This window comes from Diceros bicornis, chromosome 2 (assembly GCF_020826845.1).
Source record: "Diceros bicornis minor isolate mBicDic1 chromosome 2, mDicBic1.mat.cur, whole genome shotgun sequence".
NCBI classification, from domain to species: Eukaryota; Metazoa; Chordata; class Mammalia; order Perissodactyla; family Rhinocerotidae; genus Diceros; species Diceros bicornis.
The window spans coordinates 89,740,928-89,758,965 of NC_080741.1; the positions used below are offsets into that span (position 1 = coordinate 89,740,928).

Consider the following 18,038-nt stretch of genomic DNA (forward strand, 5'->3'; position numbering starts at 1 on the left):
GTGACTCCAAATCCCGGAAGCCCCACGAATGGAAATGATGAGAAATCTGAGGTATAATAACCAGAGCCTGCCACCGTCCCCTCCAAGGGAGTACTCAGCCCTCCTCCCCGTCCGCTTGCTATTTCTGGCCACACTAAGAATAGTCTGCTTTAAATACTAGTCTCCCTCCTTAGATCTGCTCTCAGGACTGTCCGCACAGCACCTTCCCAGAACCCCTTAACGGACCCACTTCACACAGCTCCCAAATGGCCTTGCTGAGGCTTCTGCTAGCACTAGGTTTATCTGTGTCCTCCTCCCTGTGACATGTGCCTGAGTCCAGCCTGCAGCTGCCCTGGGAGATCTCGCTCAGACATGGACCTGTCACGCCCTTGCTCAAAGACCTTCGTGCCCCTCATTACCCAGGGAAGAAAATCCAAACACCTAGCCTGACGTTCACAGCCAGTGCAGCATGGCCCAACACACCGAGCTAGCCTTCACACAACACGTTCCCTGAGCACCAACTGTGCCAGCTGCTGTTCTAGGTGCTGACAGGGCCCCAAACCTGGGCAGCTGACACCCTTCTCTCATGTTGCTTTATCACAGACGAGCCCCTCATTCTGTCACTACTGAGCCTACGAGCATCTGCTCTACCCACGACAGGGCCCTTGGGAAGGGGCCAGGCCTGGGGACTGGGGGTCAGGCCGTCTGCTCATCGGGTTCCAGTCTCCGCTTACCAACAGCATTGGCTGTGCCAGGCGCTGCTGTAGGCACCATTTGTGCAGTGTCCTGCCCTTACACGCATTCACTTTTAACCTCCCAGCATGTGCAAAGGCACTGGGGCATGACAGGAAGGCCCCAGCTGAGGCCTGTGGGTGTCACTGCCCAACCTACTCTGTCCAGCAGGGCCAGCAGCTGGAGGCAGGCACTCACTTGTTGAAGAGGTTGAGGCCGATGCGATAGTGCCTCTTGCGAATGACGTCGTTGCTGAAGGCAGGAGAGTCCCAGCTGTTGCGGGTCTCCTTGTGGTAGGTCTGCTTGCTGAGCGTCTGCTCCCGCAGGCTGTCCCGGGACGACGACTCCGAGCTGCAGTTGATGGTGTCGTTGGAGTTGGACGTGCTGTTGATGCTGTCATTGTCCCCATCTGAGTAGTCCGACTCGGACTTGCTCTGCCTGTTGGCTGAGCCATTGATGGCCAGGTGGCTGTCAAGGGGCCTGGGGGGCCGGGGCCGCAATTCCGGCTCCTCCCGGGGGATGCCCTTGGGGGGCCCACTGTGGGAGCCGTGCTTGGGGCTGCCCTGCTGCCCGAGACTGCGCTCGTAGGCACTCTGCCTCTTGAGCGAGCCACGGTCCGAGCGGTCACTGAGGTCCACAGAGCTGTCGCTGGGCGGCTCGATAGTGAGCAGCGGGAGGTGTTCCACCTGCAGCCGCTGCTCGTGCTGCTCGAGTGACGGTGTGCTCCGGCAGCTCGTGTCTGTGTCCCCCTTGTCATCCTTGTGGGCCAGGGCCCAGTAGTCCTGGGCGGCACCCCCAGCGCGTAGCTGCAGGTCCGACTCGGCACTGGATAGCTGGTGCCCTGCCTGGGAGAGGGGCAGAGGCGGCGACAGCTCCTCCTCGTCGATGTACAGGGTGACGTCGCTGTACGAGGCTGTCATCTCATCCAGCTTGTGGTGATCCACGCCATGCAGGGCAGCCTTGGGCTCAGTGTCCCGGGCCCGCCCCGTGTCGGGGGCCGGTGCCTCCTCGGCATGCAGGCTGCGGCAGTTGAGGGCGTCGTCGATGGACTCAGCCAGTGATTTCACCTGCCGGGAGAAAGCGTCCTCCAGCTCCGTGATGGCATCCGCAAAGTCGCTGGATGGGGCTGGAGACTTGAGGGTGGGCGGCTCGCCAGGATCACCACACTCAGATGGCACCAGGGTCCCCAATTGAGAGCCATCATCTGTCACCGAGACCTGCTTGCCCTCGAAGTAGGAGCTGTGCACCTTCTCGGGCCCCTCAAAGGAGAACTGCATCCTCATGTTGGACAGCACGATCCGGCGCGACATGCGGTTCTCCGACATGGAGCTGCGCAGGCGCTCGAAGTTCTTGTTCATCTGGTACTGGCGGAAGGCCGTCTGGATGGTGCGGGCCGCATGGCGGGTCACAAGGCGTCCCCCATACTTCCGTTCTAGCATCTCCACCTGGAGTCGGAAGGAGAGGAGAGTGAAGGCAGCCCCGTGTGCTGGCACAGCGCGACACCGACCAATGTTCGTTCCCGCTCCCCAGCCCCTCAGTGGCACGATCTGGGAAGCCTCAGCATGTCCCAAAGTTAGTTAAAACAACCCCTGGGGCATGCTGGTGAGGCTGTGCAAACTATGGGTTCCAAGGTCAAATAAGATGGAGAAATACCACGTTAAAGTTAAAGCAAGTGTGCTCCCTGCAGGCTTCTCGGAACCTTTAAAAGGTGGTAGTTTCCCAAACTTCTTTGGCCACAGGAGCCTTTGGCCCTGGCGCATGTTGTGGCATGCAGTTCAATGAAACTTTGGAGATGGTGGAAGAAGTGAAGGCAGCCCCTCCAGAGATGAGGAACCCGAGGCACGCGCAGGTTAAGAGACCCGCCAGAGAGCTCAGCAAGGTCCCAGGTGCTGAGCAGCGGCCGCAGGCTTCCAGCCTTGTTTCCGTTCTATGGCACCGACTCTCGGGACCTGGGAGAGTCACTGAGTCTCAGGGAGGCCTGGCCCTGGCCCTCGTGAGCTGTGTGACTTCTGAGCAAGCCTCAGAACCAGGCAGCTCCTTGGTTTCCTCATCTGTAAAATGGGGACAGTACTCACACCCTCACGGGACCACAGTGAGCATGCGGTGAGAGGGACGCAGGGACGCTGGGGCTAGAGGCCCCTCAACTGCACTCTCGGAAGGTGTTTACAGTTGAGGGGGTCCCAAAGTCCCCTCCCTGTACAGATGGGGAAACTGAGGCACAGAGAGTAGACCCAACACACACCCGGAGGCCTCCAGACTGTGGAGCGAGCTCTCTGGCACCATAGGTCCAGACGGCCCTTCTCCGTGAGTTGATGGGGGCAGGCCTGCAGGCAGGTGGGAGGGAGTGAGTGAGCCTACTGGCACCTTGGGCCCCATGTCTCTCTGGTGTGACACGTGGGCCTCCTGTAGCTAACGCCAGCCCCCCGTGATCAAGGACAGCCCAGAGGGCTGCTCCCATGTCTCGCTCCTGAGTGACAATAAACATACCCCTGCAGTTAGCTGGAGCCCGCTCTGTGGGAATCAAAGAAAATCCAAGAGACAGAACTGGCTTCTCAGCCAAGCCAGGGCTCCTGGGGGCCGGGCAGAGTGGGCACCTGATGTGGGGCCAAGAGAGGTCTCAGGTCCTTGGGGGTAAGGCACACTTGCACCAGGAGGCAAAGCATCACACCCCACTTATGTAGGCCCAACTGCCTACGCCATGCTGGGCATCACTCCAAAGCTAGCAGCAGAGAGAGAAAGGTCCCCGCCCTCAAGAAGCAGAGTCTGTCAAGGAGAACAGTCAGACGCACACATGTAACTGAAATAAAGCCAAACCGACACTGAGCAAATCCGGGCTGTGGCCCAAGTCAGGAGAGAGGGTTGCTCAGAGCCACATCGAGTGCCAGGCAGCACAGGCTGGAGCCTCACAGGCCCGAGTGTGGATCCTGGTCCTCACTTCCCTGTTGGTGGCCTGTTTACCGCTCTGGAAAGCAAGAGCGTGCCTGCCTCTGCGAGGGCACCCATCTCAGGGACGCCAGCTCTCTGGGGCCCACAGCAGAGGGAGCGGCGCGGCTCCCTTCGAAGGAGAGGAGTGGGGAGTGGCTGGGGCTGTGTGTGGATCAAAATGACTTTTCAAAGCCCTGCCAGGCCCAGAGTCAGCCAGGGCGGGTCTGTTTTTTCTCTCGCCCTGAAGTTGCTGAACGCCATCCAAAGAGATGACCTCACTTCCACATCTGTAAGCAGAGAGTTTCCGTTTTTTTGGGTTTTGAGCTCTAAAAGCCCATGGGGCCAATAAAGGGCCCAAAGCTGAGCTCCGGGAAACCCTCTCCCTCTGCCCTCCCAGGCCTGTGGTCCTGGGTCCCTCATGTCAGCCTTAGGGGAGAGGTCACAATGCCAGGGCCACCAGCTCAGGCCCAGGGCTCACTCCAGAGCCTTTTCTCTCCTGCTGACTGTGGACTGGTCGCTGCTGACCAGTGACCCTGTTTGCCTGAGACTGTCTCCCCGTATCTGGGGGGCAGGGAGGGGAAAGAAGAGGGACTTCAGGAAGGCGAAATGGGCCCTGTGTCTTGTCATCAAAGCCCCTCTCAGTCCCTCCTACCTGGCCTTCCCCAGGGGACACACACTGACCCCTACCTGGTCTTACTCATCCCCCAGACTCACTGTGGTCATTCCTCCTTCTGGGCCAGAACTGACTCAAGGCCCAGTCTGCAAGTTTACTGGGGTGCAGGGGAGGGAATCCAATCAGCACGTGCGACCTGCTGTGTGCCAGGGGCTGTGCTCACAGTGACGTCTAGGTGGCTGAGGGGCTCTATGAGGACAGAAGCTCAGAGAAGTGACGTGACAGGAGCTGACCCCTAGCCAAGGCTCTCCCATTAAGCCCTCACTCTCCCTTAAAAAAACTTTTTTTTTGAGGAAGATTGGCCCTGAGCTAACATCTGTTGACAGTCTTCCTCCTTTTTTTTCTTTTTTCTCCCCAAAGCCCCAGTACATAGTCGTATATCCTAGTTGTAGGTCCTTCTAGTTGCTCTATGTGGGACACCGCCTCAGCATGGCTTGACGAGTGGTGAGTAGGTCTGTGCTCAGGACCCGAACCGGCAAACCCGGGGCCGCCGAAACAGGAATGCGCAAACTTAACTGCTATGCCACTGGGTTGGCCCCTCATTCTCCCCTTATTTTTTATTTATTTATTTTTTGTTTATTTTGTTTTTTTGTGAGGAAGATCAGCCCTGAGCTAACATCCATGCCAATCCTTTTTTTTTTTTTTTTTTTTTTTGCTGAGGAAGACCAGCCCTGAGCTAACATTCATGCCCATCTTCCTCCACTTTATGTGGGATGCCGCCACAGCATGGCCCAACAAGCGGTGTGTCCGTGCATGCCCGGGATCCGAACCCAGGCCACCAGCAGCGGAGCGCACACACTTAACCGCTATGCCATGGAGTCAGCCCCCTCATTCTCCCTTTAAAGGGACACTTCTCAACAGCGGGGATGAGGAACCGATGGGAACACCCCTCCACAAAGCAGAACTGCTACTTCTGGACGACTCAGGTGTTCCGCTCTCACTGACAGGAAACCACCAGAAGGTGCAGAGGCCCGGGGGCCAGAGGGAAAATGCACGACTTCCCACCAGGCTCCTTTCACTAAAACGGGACTGTGTGTCACCCAGACTCTAACTCCTCATGGAACTGGGCACCCTACTTTCACCTGGCAATTCTCATGTAACCTGTCCCATGCCCACTTTTGCCTTGATTGCCAGGAAGCTTGGTGCAGAGTTGAATGCTCAGTGGCACTCAACATCAACTCCTCTCTCTTATCTCTTTCCTACCTCTTTTCTGCCATTCTTTCCCCCAAGCTTGTTCTGCCTCAGGGTCTCTGCACCTGCTGTTACCTCTTCCAGGAAAGCCCCTTCTTCAAATACCCTGTTCTAACACTACCTTAGAAAGGTCTTCTCCACCACCCATATCCAATGCTGTCATCTCCCACAGTCACTCGATTTCCTTCCCCTATTTCACAGTCTCTAGAGTTTGTATCACTTTCTGGAATTAAACTGTGTCTTTATCATTAACTTGTCCATGGTCCATCTCCTGGACCACAGCGCCAGCTCAAGAGCTGGGGCCTCACGTTGTCACCACTGACTCTCCAGTACCCAACAGTGTCTGGCGCATGGTGGGCGTTGCACGTATAAGGCAGGAATGAGGATGAACAGCTGCAGCCATATTAAGGCTGTACGAAGCATACAATGATCTGCACAGGCCTCTCTCAAGTCTTACCCTTTCTCCCTTCCATCTTAGTGGTCCTCGTGCAGATGTCTTTTACTATCAACTGTTTCTGATCCACTTTGGATCTGGTGTAACTGATAAATGGAACAGAAGCTGTCCTCCCTTCCATGGGCCTGGCCATGGGGCCACAGGGGGCAGGGGCTATTTGCTCCCACAGCCCGACAAGGGGCCATTTGCTATCAGGCTCTGGCCACTTGCCAGCCCCCGTCAGTCCCAGCTCACAGGTAGAAGGATGAAGAGAGAGCAGGGCTGTCCAAAGTCGCAGGGCAGCAGAGAGAGGAGGGGGCTGGAAGGGGACTCTGTGCAGGGGAAGACCTCCCCCTGGGGCAGTACCTGCACTGCTCCCCAAAGAAGTCGGGGGCCACAGCAGCCCCAGACCTCTGCTCCACAAAAGACAAACAGGAAAACTGGGGAGCAGGCAGAGGGCAGCAAGGCCAGGGGCAGACGTGGGCAGTAGGGAGGGCAAGGCAACTCCTGCAGCCTCGTGTCTGAGGGGCTGCTAGAAAGGGTCCTGGGGCCAGGCCAGGGCAGAGGTGGCCACCTGGGACCCCAAGGAGACTGTCCGAAGCTCAGTGCCCAGGAGCTGTGCAAAGCCGGACAGACAAGCCTGGCCCTGCATGCTGCACAGCTGCTTCCTGGCAGCCTAGGGGTCCTCTGAAGCCTGCAGCCTTCCCTGAGAGCTCCACACAAGAATTCTTACTAAAGTGCCTACGATGTGCCTGCACTCTGAGGGGCTGAAAGGGAGAACTCTCTGCCCCCACCCACCACCCAGCCTGGACAGGCCTCTCCTCTCTCCCCTCAACCCCCAGAGCCGGCCTCCAGTGCTTCCTGGAGCCTGGCCAGGCTGTGCACCCTCCCTGCTCTACACACAGGTACCAGCCCCAAGGTGGGTCTGGGCCAAGGCCGCTGGGGGAGGAAGCACAGCTTTCAATGAGGCAATTTCCCGCGAGAACACGGAATTGTAAACCGCAGGGGCTATAATAAGCAACCGCGCCTGTGCTGGCTGTGGACGGGCTCGGTGTCCTACTCAGAGCGTGTGCTATTTATGCTGTAAACTGACCTCCCTCCCTCCTCCCCAGGGGCTCCTCGCACAGACTACTGTAGGTTCAGGCCTCTCCTGGGACCTCAGAATCTCAGCGGCTGGCCACGTAACCTGCGTTACGTGATCCCAGCCAGGAGTGCTGTGAACTGGGTAGAGGCAAAGGCCTGACAGGAAGAATGCGGACAGTCCACTCCCTTCACTCGGAATCCCTCCATGTGCCGGGAGGAGCAGGAGAGGGAGCTGGGCTGAGGTGAAGGCCATGTTCTTGGTGAGCGTGCACCTAATTCGTACCGACATCCATCAAGGAGCTCAGGATGCCAACATCCGAGAGCTGGGCGACTCCTGCTCCCTTGGGCACCAGTGCATTATTCCCGGGAGGACACGCGGCAGGCAGAGCAGCCCTGTTGCCTGTCCCTGTGCGGCCCAAGGGGCTGGCCCACCTACCTGCTTGTCCTGCAGGTCTGAGGAGAGCTCATAGCTCTCGGAGAGCGACCGTGAGCGTTTGATGGCCTCCTCCTCGGCCTGCTTGCGCAGGATGGAGGTTGAGTGCTGCAGCTTGGGCCTCCGCGTGCGCTGCTGCTGCCCCGGCGGCCCCGAGTACAGCCCATAAGCTCCCACCGATGTGTGCTCGTAGTGGTCTGGGCTCAGGCTGGAGCCGGGCGCTAAGGGGCCCTGGTGGTAGGCCGACGGGCTGTCCAGCGACGTGCCGGTCTCGCTGCTGGAGGCCTCACCCTCGACGCTGCAGAGGAGAGAGGGCAAGAGGCCTCCTGTGAGCAGGAAACCAGAACCCAGGGCCTGACATGGTGCCAGGAGGTGGGAGAGGTTAATGGCAAAAGGCAGCCTCACCAAATTCCAGGGGGACCCCACAACACCTGGTCTCCCTGTTGCCCCCTCACCCTCCTACAACTGATCCCCAAACGCAGCCAGAGGGACCCTCCGAAGACCCTCTCTCTAAACCTTCCTAAGCCTCACCTCCCTGAGATTGCGTTTTCTCTTCCAACAGCCGACACACTTTACTGATTGATTTTGCTTATTGTCTGTTTCCTGCATGAGGGCGTCAGCTCTGTGAGGACAGAGGTTTGGCCCATTGGTCCACTGATGACCCCAGTGCCCAGAGCAGGGCCCCGCACAGAGCAGGCACTCAGTAATTATCTACCGAATGACCAAACGGGTTCTGTCACCTGCTCTCCCTCACTCTGCCGCCTGGACTAAGTAAACCACTGAGTTTTGTACTTTTTTAAAAAAAACAGTAATCAAGAAAAGTGACGCTTTATTGTACACCTACTCGGGGATCAGGCCTTGTGGTGTTTGTTATGGGCTGAATGCTCCACCTCCCAAATTCATAAATTGAAGCCCTCACTCCCAGTACCTCAGAGTGTGACTTCATTTGGAGACAGGGTATTTAAAGAGGTAATTAAGTTAAAAAGAGGCCTATAGGGCAGGCCCTATTCCAATATGACTGGTGTCCTTACGAGGAGATTAGGACACAGACACAAACAGAGGGACAACCACGTGAGGACACAGGGAGAAGGTGGCCATCTACACGCCAAGGAGAGAGGCCTCAGAAGGGTCCAACCCTGCCGGCACCTCGATCTCAGACTTCCAGCCTCCAGAACTGTGAGGAATAAATGTCTGTTGTTTAAGCCGCCCAGCCTGTGGCACTTGCTGTGGAAGGCTTGGAAACGAACACAGTGTTGTATACATCTTCTCTAACTCTTGAAACCAGTCTGCAAAGGAGGAATTAACCCTCTTTTTCCAGGTGAGGAAACTGAAGCCGATGACAGCAGAGGGCTAGCCCAAGGTAGCACAGGTAGTGAGTAGGGGAGCCGGGATTAACGCCCGAGCTGGCGGGACTCCTAAGACCGGGTGTTCCCCTCCACCTCACTGTCCCTCGTCCCAAGGATGCATACACATCCCCCTCAATGTGCCAAGTAGAAGCAGGGCCGACTAGGGGGACAGAGAGGGACTGGCTGACTTACTCATCCCAAACTCAAGGACTTAGAAGATGGACATCGGCTCCCCCCGCAGATTGGTTTTCAGTGTAGGACAAGGAGAGAAGCGAGAAATTTACGCAATGAGTTTCTAACAGCTTCTGGTAGCCTCTCCAGTCTTGCCTGCCATTTCCCTGTCCCCGTAGAATATCATTCAACCTTTAAAGGCCCTCTGATCCCTGGGGCCAGGGCAAGGGTCTCTCTGGAAGTGGCCCAGCAGAGAGAAGGGAACACAGACCCCACCCAGGCTGCAGGCCTTCCTCAATGGTCCTATCTTCAGACCATCGTGAATGCCTTGCATTCAACAGCCAATTGGTGTAACCCCTGCCCCAGCTCTGCTTCCGTGGCCCCACTTATCACAGGGCCTGGCAGGGCCTGGGTGCCAAGTGCAGAATGTGAGGCTGTTCACTGACTCTGGGGGAGGGACTCACGGCAGGGGCAGGGAAGGAGGCCCTGGAGCAGAGAGGCCAGGAGAAGCCGCAGACCCAGGGGCGGGAAGCAGCCTGCCCTCTGATTCCAGTTTTGCCCTGAGCCAGGGACAACGGGATGCAAATCCCCGCACTTGCTTTCCCACTTGTGGTTTAAGGAGAGGACAGGACTTCAGCTCCACCAAATGGCTCTGGCCTCCACGGACAGGCAGTGGGTCTCCTGTGACAAAGGACATGCCATCCTGCTCCCCAGAGGTTAAAGTGTGACAAAGGTTCTTCCTTGGGGAAGAGCCCTGGGCTAGGAATTAAGAGACCTGGTGCTTTGCCTTGACCTGGTTCTGAATCAGGGTGGTCATCCCTCATTCCAAGGCCTGTCTCCCCATCTGTAATACAAATGGGCCAGACGATACGTTCTCAAGATTCTCCTGACATCACAGTCTCCACCAGCAGCTTCCTCTGGGCCTCATGTGTACGTGTTGGGTGCGGGAGACGGATGGGGACTGGCACAGCTTAAAACTCTCCCATTCTTTTGATAAAGCCTCCAACAGTGCCCCCCAATAAATCCTCGGCATCTCGATCAATAGTTGTATGGAAGAGTGAAGGAATCCCTGGATCAGACCTGCAGGCGATCGACCACCAGCTTACAGATGAGCAAACAGGCTTCCCAGGAAACACCCGTCCGCAGCCGTGGGACCCAGAGCCCATGCTCCTCCCCGTCTCCCTCCCCTGTGAGCATCCCACAAGGAGGCACGTCCACACACCCCCATACTGGAAATGTTTCAGTCAGGGCCCAATCTGTTTTTCCGAGCAAGAGGCTGACAGGAAACAAAATATCGTCCTTAAAGAGAGGCAGTGGGGCTCTGCTCACAAGGATTTTACACAGTCTTGCAACCCTGAGTCTGCAGCAACACTGGGAGACTGAGGGTGGTTTCCGGACCCTCAGGCCCCTGGGCGAGAAGCCCACTGAACTCAAGAGCTGTACCCTGCTCTGTAGCTGACAAGAGCCTAGCTGCCTGCATGGCTGGGCTCATGGGCAGGATGTTAGCGTATGTGTTACCACCGTCGAGGGAGGCTTTGGGCCCAGGAGAGGGGTGCTCTTTGGGATAAGACAGGGATAGAGCTGGTTGGAGGAAGGCAAGAACTTTCTGGAGCTGTGCCAGCCCAGGATTCCTGCTCAGGGCATTAGCTGGCTGCCATGGCCAGCAGGTTCCAGAACAGAGTGAGTAAGGGGAAAACGAGAAGAGGCGTCTTGGGAGAGAGGGCCTCCTCTCAAGAAGGGAAGGGGTCTGACAGTCACCCACAGCCTTTCCCTTCACCATGATGCAACTCCAGCTTCCTGTCTCCTATCAGCCCGACCTTCCACACACACCCAGGCCCTGCCCACTTCTCAGCAGGTAGTCCAGGCCACCATCACTGCTCCCTGGACTGTCACAACAGCTTCCTCACTGGTCCCCCTGCCTCTTTTCCCCCCACAGCAGTCAGAGCAATCCTGATAAAACATAAGCCAGATTAAATGCCTCCTCTGCTCCCCATCACACTTGAAAGACACTATCATTGCAACGTCCTTCAAGGGCTGACCTCAGCTGACCTCATCTTGACTCCTTTTCCCCTTACTCCTTCTGTTCCACTGTGTTCCTGGCTTCCTCCCTCTCTTTTCAAAGGAGTCAGGCTGTTCCTGCCTCAGGGCCTTTGGACTGGCTGTTCCTTCTGCCTGGAATGCTCTTCCCCAGATCTCTGCATGGACTACACCTTCACTTCCTTCAGGTCTTTACTCAACGCCATCTTCTAAAAAGGCCTACCCTGCTCATCTGATTTAAAACCACACCCTCCTCCCCCCAGCATTCCTAAACTTTTTCTCTCTTTTTTCCTCCATGATGATCACCATCTTGTAACACAATGAGTAACATATTTATCATGCGTTTGGTTTGTTGTCTATCTCCCACATCAGTATATAAGCTCTAAAAGGGCAGGGATAATTTGTCTGTTTTGCTTACTGATGTGCCCCAGGTGCCAACACATGCGCCTGAATAACAGTAAACACTTGCTGAATGAGTGAAGGCATTTCCCCTTGCCTGCTGTGTGCCGGGTCCAGGAACAAGGTTTCTGCACTTACACCATCCCTGGCCGGGGCCGGACACCCTACGTGCCCCCAAACCCAACTTATTATCTTTCAGCATCACCACACAGTGACCCGAGCCAGGGTCCTGGGCGTCATCACTTTAGTCTGTCCCCTACAGCCAACACCTCCCTACCGCCCCCATTCAATCTGTCCCAAGTCCTGTCGAGTCTAAGTGAATGGTGTCCCCTTGAGTTTGCAACGTGGCAGCGCTTCCACACCCAAACAATCAAAATCAACCTCAGACCACCCCAATAAGAAAAGAAATGGCCAGGCCATCCTACTGCAGCCAGCATGGCGCCACTGGGTTTCCTCCAATACAGAAGCTCAGCATCATGCATGCATGGAGCTTAAGAACGCATCCTGAGCCACAGAACATCACTTCTGGATGGTCCCAACCAGAAGCTATACTGTACTAGACACTAGAAGAGAGTCTTTCCTCAGCCCTAGCCAAACAACTGGTTAACAGACAGATAACTCTTTTTAAGAGAAAATGCCCAGAGTTGACAAGCATGTGCAGCAACAGGGCTCTCAGGAGCATAACTCGGTATACCTTTTTCAGAGTACTAGCTACAAACAGTCAACAAACTTCCATCACGTAGATGCTTGACCATTCTCTGGCTGAACCCATAAAGACATTTTACTTGTAGCAACACCCTGAAACTCAAGGATCTAAGCCCCTCCGTCCCGAATGGTACTCAGTGCTGCCCCCAGTTTCTTCCTGGGGGAGAAAGAACTGTCAAATGTGGGTAGAACAGTCATCTTTTCCCTCCCCACAAGCAAGATCCCCGCAGCAGAAGGGCCCACGCCCTAGTGACACAGATCTTTGCTTTAAAATGAGGTTCACACTTGACCCGAGTACCTGAACCTCTAGGGGGACTTTTGGGTCAGGGAACAGGCAGGCCCAGCCCCCACACCCCTGCTGCCCCCATTGCCTCTTCCCTCCTGAGCCTCGAGGCCGGCAGCCCGCCCTGCACACCACTTCTCCACCACGGCGATGCCCTGACTGGAGCTCAGCATCTCGTCACCTAGGTCAGCTCCCTTGGGGAAGCTTCTCCCACAATGCGCATCCATCAGCCAGGACTGAACACCCTGGAGTCCGTCCTCAACTGCACACTGGAATTCATGATCTCTCTCACAGACTCCTGGGCCACACGCAAATTAAAGAATGGGGGGGGGGGGGCACCTCTTACAAGTCCCTGCCATTCCCTAACAGGTTTAGAGTTTCTGGAACATTCTCTGACAGGTAGCTGCTGCCCAGCACTCTCAGAAGATGCTCCTGGTCCAGCAATCCTTTTTCTAGAGATTCAAGCTAAGGAGATAAGACCAATACACAAACAGGTAAGTACAAGGAATTTCACTGCAGTGTTGTTTCTAAATACAAAAATTTGGAAATAATCTAAATGCCTGTCAACAAGGGATTGAAAATTATATATCCATATAATGGAAACATGTCAAGATGGGGCAAGATCTGGTTTGATGGCTGTTCTTATGGAAAAAACTGGGGGATTTTTTTGGCTGACCATAGTTTAATATGAACTGGCGCTGTGCTGCAGCTGAAAAGCCAGTCACTAACATGAATTAATAAACAGACAGAAGCAAAAACAGCACTGTTGTGTTCTACAGGTGTCAGATGACAGAGGAAGACCAGGTATGGCACTACACTGACCCTCCAGAGCCCCAGAGTGGGGGTCGCAAAGCTGGGGCATGTGCTTGCCCCACCTTCTCCTCATCAGCCCATGGCAGACATTGCTAACGGATCACAGGCTCCCTTCTGCAGATCTTTCAACACAGCACTCCACACAACTGACCCCAACTGGCACGTGAGATGAACTGTTTGCCAACCCCAAATTACAGTACGCCAGGAGAAAAACTTGAGGTCTGGAAACCACCTCTCACCAAGAGCTGAAACTGCTTGGCCAGGAGAAAAGCAGCCAGAGAGGAGACATGATGCCTGTCATCAAGCCTCTGATGGGCTGGCAAGCAAAGGATGGAGAGACTTCTTCCGTGAACAGAACTATGACCAATGTCAACTGACCTGAGAAAGAATGCTCTCACGTGGTTAGGGCTGCCTAGGAGGTGGTGAGCTCTGTCACTGGGGGTGTGCAAGCTGTGGCAGGTTAGACACCTGTCAGAGGTATGGCAAAAGGACTCCTATGCTGGTTAGAAGACCACTATGAACCATCTGAATCTGCACCCTCACTGCCCTTTTTTTTTTTTTTTTAAATTTTATTTATTTATTTTTTTCCCCCAAAGACCCAGTAGATAGCTGTAGGTCATAGCTGCACATCCTTCTAGTTGCTGTATGTGGGAGGCGGCCTCAGCACGGCCGGAGAAGCAGTGCGTCAGTGCGCGCCCGGGATCCGAACCCGGGCCGCCAGCAGCGGAGTGTGCGCACTTAACCGCTAAGCCACGGGGCCGGCCCTCCCTCACTGCCCTTTACCTGTATTTCTTGGCCTCTGAGGGGCCATACTCAGGTCTCAGCTCAAATCCCACTTCCTCCACAAGGCCACCCCACCTACTGCAGCCCCTACTCCCATACTCTTTGTCACCATGTAGATTACAGGGAGGGAGCGGGGGAGAGAGAGAGCGAGAGTGTGTGTGGTCCACCCACCCTACCAGGAGTCCTGCTCTCTGAGGGCTGGGTCCCCAAAAGCCCTGGCCTCCAGCAAAGACAGGGACCCGAGACCGGCTCTTTCCCAAGAGACAAGCTCCACGTGTGCACAGCAGGGCCCCAGAGGTGGGACTGGGCCAACACAGGGCTGGAGAACAGGTGAGGGCTGGAGCTGCACACCAACGTGGCCACACTCAGCCCCAGTAGCCCCAGCCCTCCTCCCACCAGCTGGCCCAGGGACACCAATCTCTGAGTCACTGGACAGTTACCCTAAGCTTCTCCTCCCCCCACCAGTTTTCCAAACATGCCTTCCTCTGCTGCAGGCTGGTTTGTGTTATTTTTATGTGGGGAAATGGCTGGATCGCTACAGAACAGCATCCAGTTTCTGACTGCCCGAGGATGATGGAAACCACATAAGAAAAGAGAACACATTTTGAAAAGCACTCCCCACCCTCGCGCCTCCCCTGTGCCTTTCTGCCAAGTGAGGGGGCTGGATGGGCTCCTTGCTGCAGTTTCCAAGCCAGACATCTGGGTTGGAATTCTGGGTCTACCGCTTACCAGCTGTGTGACCATGGGCAGGAATACTTCTGTGCCTCAGTTTCCTTTCCTGTAAAATGGGGGCAATTAGAGTACCAAATTCTCACTATTGTGAGGGTTAACAGAGTGGACACAGGTAAAGTCCTTAAAAGACTGCTCAGCTCATAAAAAGCTGCTTTCTAATTGCTGTCTCTGGTTATTCTTTGACTGAGAGGGCCCAACCTACACATCCTGGCAGTTGGTGGCGGGAGGGGCAGAGAGGCCCAGCGTGTGAGCCAGGGTCACCTGTCCCTGCCTGCTGCAGGCCCTCTCTCTGCGAACACCCACGTCCAGCTGTGGCCACAGACGCTGGTGATAAGCCCCTAGCGTGTGCAGGAGAGTCCTAGAAAGGGACCTGGCCCCACGGCCCAGATGCCACGTCCCAACTCTAGCTGGGGAGCGAGCTAGGGTGGGGGGCCCTCAGCCTCTCGGGACATGGATGTCTCTAATTATGGCCTGTGAAGTCATGAATGACTTTTCTCAAGAAAAATGTTAGTCAGAGGAGGCTCTGGGCAGAGGCAAAGGGGCATGGCAGAAGCAGAGACAATCTGTTAGGGGACCGGCTATTCACCCCCAACATCGATGATGATGATGGTGATAATAACAACAGCTACCGTCTATACAGGTTTACAAGAACGGTAACTTATTTAGTCCTCTCAACCACCCTACAGGCATGCAGAGGTGAAGCCCATCCCCAAGGTCATACAGCTAGTGAGTGAAATCAGAGCCCAGGCAGCCTGGCGTCAGAGCCTCAACACTCACCCCGATGCTTATATGACTTCTTAGTGACTGACACACACACACACACACACACACACGGGTTTGGGTTATGTGGCAGTAACTCTTCTCCATAAACCTGCCAGGTCCAGGTGCTGTGTTGGGTGCTTAAACCACATGGCCTGTAACCCAAACACCACCCCTGGGAGCTAGCAGGGAGCTAGGTCACTGTCCCTTCTGTAGACGAACCTGGGGCTCAGTGGAGCTAAATCACTGGGCCAAGGTCACCCATGCAGGGAAGAGTGGGGCTTGGGCTTGACTCCAAGCAGGTGTTATCTGCCACCTGGCTGCCCAGAAGAGCATGCAATTGACACACTAGGGGCAGGGCTGGGGTCCTGAGCCTGGGGGCTCTTGGGGTCCTGAGTGGTCACGAGATAAATAAGCCTGGGCTGTGTGTGGCCAGCTGCAGTCATATTACCTGGTAAAGCCAACCTCTTCACAGTGGGCCAGGCTCCATATGGGAGGAGGCAGTACCCTGAAAGCCTGCCTGTGGTTAAATGTCCACACCAGGAGCCTCAATCCAGACCCCTGGCAGTGTGCATGGGCCAGAGCAAAACAGCCTTCTGAAATACAGATCCCCTTACACCTCCAGGCCTTGTGGCCTCCCCCATGCTCTGCTTTCAGGGTTTCTGTTTTCTAGAAAGGGAGTCTAGGCCGGGGCAGGGACAACTAATTCCCAGCCCTCACCAGCTCCCACATGGGGCTTCTGCAGCTCTTCACTGCCAAGGCCACATTAACTGAGGTTTATCACCCAGGACAGGGAAGGGGACGGTCCTGCGCTGCTCCAGGTCCTGGGGCAGGGATGCAGACGGACCAGAGAAGGGTCTGAGGAGGAGGTGAGAGTGGGAAGGAACTGGAGGCCGTGTCCTCTGAGCAAGAGCAGGGATGACTCAGCTGGAGAAAGGCAGCCTCAGGACCAGCTACCATCCCAGGTCTCTGCAGGGCCACCCTGGGGCAAAGGGAGCAGGCAAGCCCTGACCAGAGGCGGGGTGAGGGTAGCCTGGGGGCTTCAGGGAGGTGGAGGTTTTTAGCAGTTCAGCTATTTGGGAAGGAGCTGCCTAGGGGTATAGTGTAGGTGTTCTAGCAGGATCTAGAAAACCAGTCTTCAGGGACTACTGTGGCTTGGGGTGGGTCGCCACACACATACGCTCACCCATTGTGCCACATGGGAGCCCTGGCACAAGCTAAGTCCACATATTTAATCGCTGTAATGATGCCCAAGAAGGCATTACTCTCTTCATTCTGTAGATGAGAAAATGGAGACTCAGAAAGGATTCACGGCTTGCCCAAGACTGCAGAGGTCAGAGCAGAGCCAGGATTCAAATGCATGTCATTCTCCCAGTCCTTCTCTGTGAAAAGTTCCCTGGCCTGAAGGTAGCCCTCAAGAAGCCAAGGAGCAGAGTACAAGGACACAGAGTAGATTTCAAGAGAAGAGTGAGTGTGTACAGGGACACAGAGCTGGTGTACCCAGCAAGAAGGGGACAGAGAGGGCTTCCCCAGGGGACTCGGGGAGGCCATTCCCATGTAGGTCATCCACATTCTCCTCCTTCGTCTGGGGGGGAAGCAGCATCTCCACACACGCCTAAAGTCTTGCAGCCTGAACCACAGTTGTTAAGTGTTTCCTGAAGGGGCCAAATGCCTGCCTGGCAACCAGAGGGACTAATGAATCCCTGGAACACCCCTAAGCTCTGTCCCTCCTAGGGAGGGGGATCTGGGGACCCCCTAGACTGAGGCCCAGCAATGCTGGGCATCTCCCCTGACGGGCAAGGTTGGGATGAGCGTCACCTAGAAGGAAAGGTCCTCAGGAGGGTAGTGAGCAGGAGCAGGCATGCTCCCAGGCTGCAGGGCCCAGCGGAAGTCTAGGGAGCGTGGACAGGGAGGCAGCGAGGGTGAGTCCACAGGGAGCAGGCGCATGGGCACAGATGTTGAGCCCTGCATTCAGAGCCTCCAGGCACTGCCAAGGCCTGGGACAGAGGGGCTGGCGGAGGCTGGAGCCCTTGCAGGAGCTGAAGAGATTTAGGGCGTGAGTCTTTGTGAGGCAGAGACTTGATATGACATCCACCTAAACATCCAATGTGACTTTTGGCTGGTTAACTAGGAGCACTGTATCCAAAACGAGGGAAGTGATGAGCTCTCTGGACAATTCAGAAGGCACCCCTATAGGGCTGGGCGGGGGTCAGGGGGAGGCAGGAGGGTCTATGCTTTTACCCACTTCCCAAATTTGCTGTAATGAGGATATTCAGTAATCACAAAGGAACCAAATAAACCCAATATCCAACTACCCAGGCACTTCCCCTTTGATGACTAGCAGACACCTCAAACGCAGGCTCAAACCGAGGTCCTGCATCCTGCCCATACCCCGACCCCAGGCCAGCTCCTCCAGCAGCCTCCCATTTTGGTTGAGAGCAACTTGATGATCCTTCTGGCTGCTCAGGCTGAGAGCCACTCTCGGCAACTCTCCTTTTCTCTCAGCCTACTTCGCATCTGTCAGCACTGGGCTGCTCCAGCTTCAAAACAAGGCCAGCATC

General features: G+C 55.7%; 1 protein-coding gene across 1 annotated transcript in view; it reads right to left on the reverse strand.

Moving 5' to 3' along the window:
* IQSEC1 (IQ motif and Sec7 domain ArfGEF 1) overlaps positions 1-18,038 on the reverse strand; it is a 368,793-nt gene that overhangs the window by 36,382 nt on the left and 314,373 nt on the right. The window contains 2 exon segments of the mRNA XM_058566349.1: positions 910-2,156; positions 7,453-7,747. Coding sequence (XP_058422332.1) covers positions 910-2,156; positions 7,453-7,747 — 1,542 coding nt within the window.